The following is an 11,727-nucleotide window of genomic DNA, read 5'->3' as shown; positions in this document are numbered from 1 at the left end:
CAGGAAGAACAAATGAGAGAAGGAAGGAGAAATAGCAGAGAGAGAGAGAGAGAGAGAGAGAGAGAGAGAGATTTATTTGTATTTACTTTTATTTTTTATTTTTTAAATATGAAAATCAGAAAAATCAATTAAAAAAAAGGAGAAAATAATATTAACAGGGGTAAATCCATCATTTTGAGAAAAATCATAATAGATTGGACCAAACAAGCAACAAAATGAAAACTTTGGACCTCTAGTGCTAGCCCAAACTTTTTTGGACCAAAGTGGCAATTTTAAGCAAACCACAGGGACCATTTGTGCAGTTTAGTCAAAAACTAACAAGAAAAATTAAAGAGTAAACTGCACAAATGGTCCCTGTGGTTTACACAAAATTGCCACTTTGGTCCAAAAACGTTTTGGCTAGCACCACAAGTCCAAAGTTTCCATTTTCTTGCATATTTGGTCCAATGGGTTAACTTCCGTTTGTTTCCCTCTGTTAAGTTATGTTTGACTAGTCAAATCAGGGGTATTTTGGTCATTCCCTATTTATGCCCTTTATTTTATATTAATAAAGGAGAGTAATAAGAACGAATCCCAATCCATCTTCTTTGTCGTCGTTCTCATTTTGATCTTCTGCAACTCTCCGACCGATTTCTTCAAGAAATCAAAATCAAAAATGGTGCTTTGTTTTTGTGGTAAAATGGCCATAGTTCGCACAGCATGGACTGATAAAAATCCAGGTAGACGCTTCTGGGGATGCCCTACTGAGGTACGCATTTTGTTTTTTTTTTTTGGATTTCAGTATAAATCTCCCATTAGATGTTACGATCTTCTTTTGATTCTTAAATTTTGAAGGGATCCAAATGTCGATTTATTGGGTGGTTTGATGGTCCAATTTGTGAACGTTCAAAAGCTATTATACCTGGGCTGCTGAGGTCAATCAACAAAGTGAAGTCACAAAACACAAGACTCAAGTGTTACCTGTTATGCAGTTGGGTGTTGTTCGTGTTTGTTCTGGTTTATAAGAAGTAGATTGAAGTGTAATGGTTTGGGTGGTTTGTAAGTGTAATGGTTTGGCTGGTTTCTAAGCAGTATATTGAAATGTAATGGTTTGGGTAGTGTTTTAAGGTTTTTGGTAGTATCTTGTTTAAGCACTGTAATCTTTTGGGCAATACTTTGTGGTAGTCTTTTTTGGTTATAATGTAAGCAATGTAAGACATGTTTTGCAGCAATTTGTCAATGGTGATTATATTTGGTATGTACATTTTGACCAATTTATTTTGTTTGTGGTGTTGTTTAAAAGGGCATTAGTCAATTTATATTGGGCAATTTTGTGTAAACCACAGGACCATGTGTGCAGTTTTGTCTTGTGGTTTTGTTTAAAAGGGTATATTGGTCTATTTATTTTGTATATGGTTTACACATTATCAATAACAAATGTATGTTTTGATTAAAAGGGCATATTGGTCTATTTATTTTGTATGTGGTTTACACATTATCAATGAAAATTGTATGTTTTGTTTAAAAGGGCATATTGGTCAATTTATATTGGGCAAATTTGTGTAAACCACAGGACCATGTGTGCAGTTTTGTCTTGTGGTTTTTTTTAAAAGGGCATATTGGTCTATTTATTTTGTATATGGATAAATGTATGTTTTGATTAAAAGGGCATATTGGTCAATTTATATTGGGCAATTTTGTGTAAACCATAAGACCATGTGTGCAGTTTTGTCTTGTGGTTTTGTTTAAAAGGGCATATTGGTCTATTTATTTTGTATATGGACAAATGTATGTTTTGATTAAAAGGGCATATTGATCAATTTATTTTGTATGTAGTTTACACATTATCAATGACAAATGTATGTTTTGTTTAAAAGGGTATACTGGTCAACTTCTACAACAAAAAATTATACATTACAATAACATCAAGACATCATTACATTAAATCCAGTGTAAATTGTTCCCATACATCACAGGGGTACACTATCAAGTACCAAAAGTAACATCCAAAATGGTTAAACCCCAAAACACAGAAAGTACTAAACATACAATACACATAAACATAACATTATCCCAAAAAGACACTTATACCCCTACAAACATCAAAATCCCTTGAAATCCAATCACTTACCCCCTTGGCCTTTGCAAGTTCTAGCATTGTGCCCTTTAATTTTACACTTGCTGCAGGTTACTTGGATAAACTTTCTTGTAAGCTTTCCACTCCTACTAGCAATATTGCTTTGACTCCCACTACCACTAGCAACATTGTCTCCCTTCTTCTGGCTTTTCTCCTCAGTAGAGTGCCTCCTCTTTTTCTTTGGCCTTCTAGGCTGATTTTTGTGTATAGGAGGGGTGATTTTAATTGGGCATTCACTTATAGGCCACATTGCTCGACCTTTAATAGGCTCTACTTTGTACACATAAGCTGCTTTCCATGTTTCTAGCCAGTGCACCCTGTGGGCATAAGTGTGCAGTTCTCCAACTTCCTCACCATTATCTGCTTTGTCATTTAGGACTGCAATGACATGCTTACAAGGGAGTCCTGTTAATTCCCACTTCCTACAACTGCATACTCTTTCAACCATATCAACAACATGTTGATCCTGCCATGGCCCTTGCACTTGGTATTTATCTGACCCATTCCACCTAACTGTGTACTGAGATGCCCAATTCACATTCTTCTCCATGATCTTTGTTGCAGATGGGGTTAGTAGACCAACACACTTCTTTTGAACCTTTATGACATTGCATATTCTTTTCATCATATACTCCCTAATGTACTCCAAGCAGGATATCAGTGGCTTGTCCTTTCCCTCAATCAATTTGCTATTAAAAACTTCACAAAGATTATTTAGAAGCATATCTGAAACTGCTCTGCCTGAAAACACCACAATATTGTCAGGATCAAACATATACTAATACAAAAGGATCAAACATATACCAACACAAAAGGGTAAATTTGGAAGTTAAAGTATATACCTGTGAAGTGGCTTCTTGCCCAATGTTGTGGGGGAATTTGCTTCAACCAATTATAAGCTTCTACATCATATGAGCTGAATTGATGCATCCTATGATTAAACTCTGGTACTGTTGTTGCTGTAGCACAATTCCACAAGTGTTCTTTGTACTCATTAGTTCTCCATGTTTTTCTCATATTGTCATGTATATGCCTAAGGCAAAACCTGTGCTCAGCACATGGGAACAACTGAGAAATGGCAGTCTGCAATCCCTGTAAAGGAATTAAAACATAGTTAATATAGCACATCCAAATATGTCAAATATAAACAACAAATTACAAACCTTTTGTCTGTCACTTATAAATGTGAAGTTTGAGTTTGCATGTAGGTCCAGATCATTTGCAATACACTCTAGAAACCACTTCCAACTGTCAGTGTTCTCAGTCTCAACAATGGCATAAGCTAGGGGGTATATTCAATTGTTGGAGTCTACCCCAACTGCAGTTAAAATTTGTCCTGGGAAAGGGCCCTTCATAAATGCCCCATCAAAACCTAGAAAATCCCTCAGGCAAGCTCTAAAGCCCTTTTTCATTCCACCCAAACACACGTACATCCTTTTAAACCTTCTTGAGGTAGCACTTAGGTTGGGTTCTGAATCAAACTCTAACTTCACAGTGGTTTCTGGATTAGTAGACTGCAACTCCAGGATGTAATCTCTAAGAACATCATATTGCTTTTTGTAATCACCCTGGACAAGTTTTTTTGCAGTTGATTTGGCCCTGAATACCTTGTGAATAGAGAATCCAACTTGATAATCCTTTTGAAGTTGTTCTTGAAGAGCTCTGACTGGGATTGTTGGGTTGGATTCAATCTGGTCCATTATCTGCTTAGAGATAAACTTTGCTGTTACAGATCTAACTTTTCTTGTCTGGAGGCATTTATGTTCGTGGTTGTAAGTTTTTATGAACCAATTACTATTTACATCTGACCTAGAACCTTGTATCACCCAAGGACAAGGGGTAGGTTCACTGACATGACCATCATTAAAGGCCACAGTTCCTTTACAGATTGCCCTTAACCTCATTTTGTCGTTTTTCACAAAGAATATATTCCTTCTTGTTTCCAGTGCATGCAATTGTATCTTTTCCTTTAACTCCTTCTTATTTTTATATTTTTGTCCTATCCTAAAAGTTACCTTGTGTATCTCACCTTGAGAGCACCTAGTCTCCTTCCCCAATTCCTTTATTACAGCTCTTCTTTTCCTATCTATATCAGAACCCTCATCCAATGAATCCCATTGATCATTATCTATAACACCCAACTCTTCATTGACCTCATCACTGTCATTCTCTCTATGCTTTGGTAATCTTTTTTCAAGAAATTCTGCTTCAAGATCTATATTCATGTAAAAATACCTCATATCTACTTCTACATCAGGGATGATGTTGTCTTCATCCACCCAGAAATCACTATCATCACTGTCCTCACTCTCATCACTTCTTTCAGTATTGTCTTCATCAATCTCTATGTTATCTTCACTTCCATCATCAACTGCAAAATCTCTCATCTCTACATTCTCATCATTCATTTCATTTCTGTCATGATTCTCTTCTTCAGTGACTTCCTTATTAACTGTATTTTCCTCACCTTCATGAACCTCATCATCTACATTCTGTTCATTAGACTGTAAAATCTGTTGGTACAATCCAATATCAAAGTCATTAGCTGCCTCATCAAATTCATTAAATCCCTGGTTAATATCATTACATGCCTCATGAAATTCATTAAAATCCCGGTTAATATCATTACATTCCTCATCAAATTCATTAAATCCGTGGTCAATTTCATTATCTGCATCATCCTTATTCCCACCAATCCTATCAACACTAACATCATCCATCACCAATTTCTTAATACATGATGATAATGGTTTGTCCTTGATAAATTCCCTTTTTTTATTATATTCAGGGGATATTGAAAAGGCTAAAGCAACTTCATTTGCTATCACAGGTGGTATGCATGTTTGTGGCATGCCACTGGGTTGGTTATTAGTTGGTGGGGTTTGATGTTCATCGATCTCCTCTAATTGCTCAATAATAACTTTTCTTACAGGTTTAGGAGCCATAAAGTAAGTAAGCAAGTTAGTAATACCATGCTCGGTGTAAACCCTTATCAGTTTATGCTCCTTCACATACTGGGAAAGATTGAGGACATCATCATCATTTCCCAGGGCCCGTAGCCCAAAATGCATGTCTCCCTTTGGCACTCGAAAATGATAGTAGATAACCGGAGGAACTGAGTATCCTAACCCTTTCATAATCGCATCCATCTCGTGAATAGAAAACTCTTCTATATCCACCATATCTACATACGTCACAGTACCCTCAATGTAGTTGACATTTGGAAACTTTGTGAACTCACCTCCATGATGTAGCTTGATGGTAAACAATGTAGGGTGTCCATCTTCAACACAAGAGCAAAAAAAAAAGTTCAGAAGGTATGATTTCTTGTAAGAAAATCAACAAAATGATCAAAAACAAAATTACGTACCATAAACCACCCTTGGGTCGAATGACGTGCTTGACAACCTTAAGTGCCACATTGGTATATGCATTCACTACGAAACTCGCCTGATTGAAGCTATCAACCTTGTTAATCAGTTTAGGGTTCTTGATCCTCAGTCAATGAGGAGGGAAATTGTATCGACTCACGGTTTTTAAGGACTATAAATGTGAATTATGCTCGATATTATCCGTATGGCAATGCATACATACGAACTCTCCTTTATTAATATAAAATAAAGGGCATAAATAGGGAATGACCAAAATACCCCTGATTTGACTAGTCAAACATAACTTAACAGAGAGAAACAAACGGAAGTTAACCCATTGGACCAAATATGCAAGAAAATGGAAACTTTGGACTTGTGGTGCTAGCCAAAACGTTTTTGGACCAAAGTGGCAATTTTGTGTAAACCACAGGGATCATTTGTGCAGTTTAGTCAAAATTAAAATAACATGGAGTTTTGTTTCGACTAAAAAAGTAAAATAAATAAAACAACTTAAATTGAGTTTTTTTTTAAATAATATAAATATTTTTAAAGTAAATAAAATTTAGAGTTGAAGATCTAATTTTATTCAAGTAATATGACTCTCTTATTATTATTATTATTTTTGATAAAAATATGATTTTTTGGAAAATAAAAAACACTATAAAAACTTCAATGGAAAACCAAATACAAAAAAAATATAATGAAAAAAAAATATAAAGAAAAATAAGTTGACAAAAGTTACAAATATAAATATACATAGAACACCAATATGTAGTTTACACAATTTTCATTAACCGGTAGATAGGTATAATATAAGAACATATTAAATATGGTTACAAATGATAATAACTACAATGTACGTTACCATATTTTTTAAAAGTGAAAAAATAAGGAAAAATAAAATAAAATCGAGTTAGTGGCTTAAAAAACAAACAAATAAAATAAATTAATTTTTAATAAAACTTAAATTGAGTTTATTTTTTAGAAAAATAATAATTGTTATTTTAAAAAAAAGATTTCTAAGTTCAAGATCTAATATAGCATGATCAGAAGTTTCGTGACTAAATCAAATCATTTTACTCTCACTTAGTTCATGTTGACAGAAGGAATTGACTAACCGAGTGCATGAGGTAAGAAATAAACATCAACAACGAGCAAAAGTTCAGACTTTATAGTCAAGTTTAAGGTAATCAAATGTTTAGTGATGTAGTCAATCTAAATTCGAAAGTTTAATGGTCATTTGAGACAAAACACCAATCATATAAGTAAAATAAGAACTACAAAAAACAAAATATATAGCTTAAAGTCACTAAAAAACAAAAAATTGAATATGGCGTAGAATCAAAAAATCAATTGTACATATATATTTCCATTTAATTATGGGTGTTGATTCGTAAACATCAAGTTTTACATATATAAAAGTTTAATATTTGCCTTAAATGTTATATTGTACAATTTAATAAACATAAACTTTTATGTATGTAGAAAAAGTGTTGTATAGAAATCAATTTTTTTAATGATATATACAACTCTCAACACTAACAAAATATTATTATAATGTTAATATAAATTTGGAAACACAACAAAAAAACTCACAAAAATATTAGAATCGACCTACCATAGCGTTTCAGTAAGTGGCAGAACAAAATTTTTTGATACGGGAGTACAAACATTATCAACATATATTTTATGTAGTTATCCATTGCATTAGAAAAACATAGTACAATCCTTTTTGGTAATATTGTAGTACCCCCACCACTCCATGTAGCTCCACCACTGGTTTCAATAGGTGCAAATCTTAAATTTTAAGTGTTTCTTGCGAAGTTGTGATGAATGTTATTTCCTCCCTAAAACATGGAATTTATATAATCCTTAAGAAGAGGAAGGGAATGGTTTTCATCATAATTATACATCATAGGTACCATTCTTGCAAGATTCAAACAAGCCTTTATGAATGGTGCTGAAAATTTATTTGGGGAGAGGCACTCCTTATTTAGTTGTTTCCATGTGTTTGATATTATTGACATAACATGTCTGTGTGCATTTTCAAGCGAACAACCTTCATTATCTCGCATGTAATATGTCACATATGATCCATCATGACCATCTTGATTCTCATCCTGTTAGTTTATAACAAACGGATAATGTTAATGTGGGACATGATCAGTAAAACATTTATCTTCAAGACATAGCTAATGAGAGAATATTCAAGTTAATTATATATAAGTTAAATTTAAGTTATATACATCGATGAAAGTTGTATTACCTTAGCACTACCTAGATCATCCCAAAGACGAAGTATTTTTGCTAAACAAAATGTTATTCCCGGGTTGTCCTTAATAATTGTAGCACTATCTTCATTAGTAGCACAACCGAGAAGGAAAAACATGTGCACTGTAACTACTTCAGCACCTGAACTTACAATCCCATTCCTCAAGTATTCGTCTGCATTCGGCAAGTGTCCGGAAGCAAACCATTTTGCCTCAACTAGAAACGCTTCAAAAAGGTTTATCCACTACAACAATTCAATTACATTTAAAAGTACGTTTATATTATTTCTCTTTACTTTCGCTCCATCAATTAGGTATAAATATCATCTTTAGTATTTAGTCACTCTTGTTCAAAAACACTTTTGTATTTGTTTAAAGTTGTATTTTTTTTTTATATAATTATGAAGTCTTTAAATCAAAATTAGTTTCGGGCTAGATTTGTGCTCCAATTACGAACTGTTTTCAACCAATACAATAAACAATATTCAACATACCGTCCTTTTTAAGTACTCTATGGGGTTGAACCCATATTTCTTGTAGATTTTGTCACTAATTTCACGTGTTATGTTATATAGAGCCTCGATACAGATCCTTAAGTGATACGGCAGTCGTTCAAGAGAATTAACATCCCATCTGCAAATAATTGAAGAAGCAAGCTTATAATCAAAATCTATATCAATGGTACTCAACACATAAGTTATATATGTTATTGAAGCTTAACAGACGTTTTCACTGTTTTTGGATAATAAATGTACCTAATAACTGCTTCTGTGAAGAGGACGAGTTCATCTAGAGTTCCATAAACATCAAAAATATCATCAATTATAAAGATTAAGGCAATTGGCTTTATGAGCTCAAATCTTTCAGCCGACAAGCTAGGATCTTCAAGGCTGGCCATGGGCCATAAGTACCAATTCAATGGTTGACTCCTCGCAAGCTTCAACTCCTCTGCTAATCCCAACTCCTTCCACCATCTATTTCATAAGAATAATTCATTTCAGGGTAAATTTATTTATTATCAACTCCTTCCACCATCTAATCCCAACTCCTTCCACCATCTAATCCCAACTCCACCATCTGCTAATGGTCCTTATCATCAATTATAAAGATAATTTCAACGTTTGGTCCTACTTAATTATTTATTTATTTATTTATTTTTTAATTCCTACCATTTTTATAGTTTGATTTTGTTTGGGATTGCCCTAATCAATATAAAAAGACTAATATGACCTTCCTTTCTTTCTATTTATTAAATTTATTTAAAAAAATTAAACTAAAAACTTATAAAGACTAGCTAGCTAGCATGTGGTTCCTAAATTTCTTCTCTCTTCTTTTAGATGGATTAGGCCATTGACAACACAAGACATCCCACGCTTTCTTGATGATCTCATCTGCCACCACCACACACCCTTTTCCTCTTCCCTCATCTCTTTTCACCGGAATCTGCATTACCCTCCCACTTTCTTTCACTAAAAAAATCCCACATCCCAACCACAGTTGTCAGAAAATGATATGGAACCGAAGCTATGTAAAATCACAGTTGCGGTTTCATAGTCGGTGACATTTCCAATCTAGTGCTTTCTATTGGCTATGGTGGGAGGGTTACTTCAAGACGACTGAGGGGTGGTGATGGGAGGGATTTTTAGAGTGAGTTTGTCTCTGAATCGAATCGATCCGAGATGGGTTTTTCTCTGGAAGCTCGTGTGATGTTGTGTTTTTTATTGGGCGAAGATAGGGCTTCTTGAGGACGACAGAAGACAGGGTGCTGTAAATGGAAGAGCAAAGAAGTTTATGACGACCTAATGAAGAGATCTGATAACGATGATCCAACAAAAGCATGGGAATGTTGGGTTTTTCTTTTTAATTTTAGGTTGCAGGTGTTGTCAATGAAAGAGAAAAAAAAAAAGAGTACAATCATGGAGGGAGCGTGGGATGGGTGGTGTTGTAGGTGTTCGAATAATAAGTTAAACTTAGGATTGTTTATGTTTTTATTAATGTTAGGGTTAGTTTAGTAATTTTAAGTAGCCATAAATAAATCCAGGAAAGGGTACGTATATGTGTTTGGAATGGGTCCCTTTAAAAAGATTAAAAAACATATAAAATTAGAAAACAAAAAGGGTTTTAGAAAAGTTAGGAAGGATATATCACTCATATTGTCGGAGTTAAATAATAATAAAAAAGAAAAAAAAAAAAAAAAGAAAACAAGTTACCTTAAACCGCAAGACCATCCGTGTAATTTACTCTTGATTTTAGTATTTAGAAAGAACGCTTCTTTAAAATGATAGTAATTCCATTTATCTAAGCCACCGGTTCTTATGCCTATATGTACATTCATTATGTTGCATGTGTAACAAAATGAATTTTTACCTGGAGATTTGATTAACTTCTGTTCGATGTAGGGCCTGGAGTTTAGCCAACTCCATCTCGGCAAGTTCACACATAGTGGTCCCCGAGTAATGTTTGATGAATTTGTTGACCATGAAAGTTGACGAGGTTCTCTGATACGGATGTTCTAATGTATTTTTCACCATCATAGCTTCATCTTCATCAAGAAAAGGCATCATTTCTTTGAGAGCATGGTAACTAAAATCCGCAGCTTCCTCAAGAATACATTCCCCCTCTATGCTTAGTTGTGAAGCCTCATATAATGCCATTAATCCCTTTACATCTTTGGCTATTTCTTCAAAAAACATTCCATTCTTTTGCTTGAAGCGTGCAAAAACATCTGATACGAACAAATTTTACTGGTACTTAATAACTTTTACAAAGTTGACATTCTTTGAATCAAGTACTACAAGAGGAAAAAAACAAGGATGCGTACTACCGCTCACCTGCTGGAATATAATAACCATGTTGTCGAAAGATTCGGAAATTGATGGAAACCTCATAAAGACTTTGGTCATGGATAGAAGCATGGCCATTGGAAATTGTAGTGTAATGCATTTTCAAGATTGAGTCAATCTCTTGTTCGAAGTTATGGTTGATACCAAGTTTTTGGAGAACATCAACCATGTCCAGAAGTTTTAAGCGCCCACCTTCGACATGCTTTAGAAGATTTCGAACTTCCTCTAATTGTTCTGAATACTTGATGGATTGTTCGATCTGCAATTTTCATAGCCATGCTTTAGACGGTAACACGGAATATATGGTTAATGGGTGTGCGCAACTAGTTAAAGGTTGTTATCACATCAAGAAGTTGCCACCACACATGCCATGTCAATATGGTGTTATAACACCAAATGGAGGAAATGAGCAACTAGTTAGGTGTTATATATGTATTTATAAATCATTTTTTAAAAGGTAATTGTTTGAAAACTATCAAAAAGAAGCCCCAACATCTGAATTTGTCTCGTTGCCTTTCGTTACCATGGCCATAGGCAATAACATAACACACAAAAACGAATAGTCGGGGCGGTGTTCACCCGTTGCCACGTCCTTATCATACATGCCAAGTCATAATAACGAGTATGGGCATTGTCCATACCTTCCCGTCTAAGGAAAGTTAAAAAAAAAAAAACAAAACAAATACAATGTAAAAGAGCTTATAGTTTACTTTTAGTGGCAATGAATCTCGTTTTGTAGGGACTACGATTTGCGGGATGTTTAGTTGTGTCACACTATTATTGATTGCCATGAGAGAGAGAGAGAGAGAGAGAGAGAGAGAGAGAGAGAGAGAGAGAGAGAGAGAGATAGAGATAGAGAATGTATGTGTTTGTTATTCGAGGTTGCTTGCATTATTTATAGGTATTTAATTTGATGTTGAATTATCTTTATCTATTAGGCACTTTTAAAGTTTTATATCATTTAGTTTTAAAGAAATAAAGAATTAGAAAAAGTTTGTTGGTGAATATAAGTTTAATATTTTTTGGGTAAATTACACGAATCGTCCCTCGTATAGGTGTCAATAGGCATGTTTAGTTTCTATTTTCAAAAATTAACTTGGATCGTCTTTCATACTGTTAAAAATTTC

The 11,727-nt window shown here is 34.2% G+C and overlaps 1 protein-coding gene across 2 annotated transcripts; it reads right to left on the bottom strand.

Moving 5' to 3' along the window:
* Nucleotides 1-7,075: 7,075 nt before the first annotated feature.
* LOC145042127 ((3S,6E)-nerolidol synthase 1-like) lies at nt 7,076-11,422 on the bottom strand. Of its 2 annotated transcripts, XM_078990504.1 has the most exons (8): nt 11,311-11,422; nt 10,589-10,859; nt 10,125-10,482; nt 8,513-8,731; nt 8,252-8,390; nt 7,754-8,002; nt 7,410-7,607; nt 7,076-7,334 (listed from the first exon to the last, which is right to left on the bottom strand). In XM_078990504.1, exons 1-8 carry the CDS (start codon nt 11,389-11,391, stop codon nt 7,293-7,295), a joined length of 1,557 nt encoding a protein of 518 aa, XP_078846630.1. In that variant the 5' UTR covers nt 11,392-11,422; the 3' UTR covers nt 7,076-7,292. The 2 variants fall into 2 exon arrangements, with proteins under 2 accessions (XP_078846630.1, XP_078846629.1); XM_078990503.1 differs by having other exon boundaries at nt 7,076-7,607.
* Nucleotides 11,423-11,727: the final 305 nt, after the last annotated feature.

The sequence above is a fragment of the Lactuca saligna genome, chromosome 4 (genome assembly GCF_052625555.1).
Source record: "Lactuca saligna cultivar CGN05327 chromosome 4, ASM5262555v1, whole genome shotgun sequence".
NCBI lineage: Eukaryota > Viridiplantae > Streptophyta > Magnoliopsida > Asterales > Asteraceae > Lactuca > Lactuca saligna.
The sequence above is the reverse complement of the archived record's forward strand: the minus strand, read 5'-3'. Positions and strand labels throughout refer to the sequence as shown.

What these genes read in the sequence shown, in the direction of transcription:
- LOC145042127 (XM_078990503.1), bottom strand. Translation starts at nt 11,391, where the DNA reads ATGGCAATCAATAATAGTGTGACACAACTAAACATCCCGCAAATCGTA. An exon ending in TTCACAGAAGCAGTTATTAG is followed by an intron (nt 8,391 to 8,512) that starts GTACATTTATTA and finishes AATTATTTGCAG; the next exon opens with ATGGGATGTTAATTCTCTTG. An exon ending in TAGAGTACTTAAAAAGGACG is followed by an intron (nt 8,003 to 8,251) that starts GTATGTTGAATA and finishes GAATTGTTGTAG; the next exon opens with TGGATAAACCTTTTTGAAGC.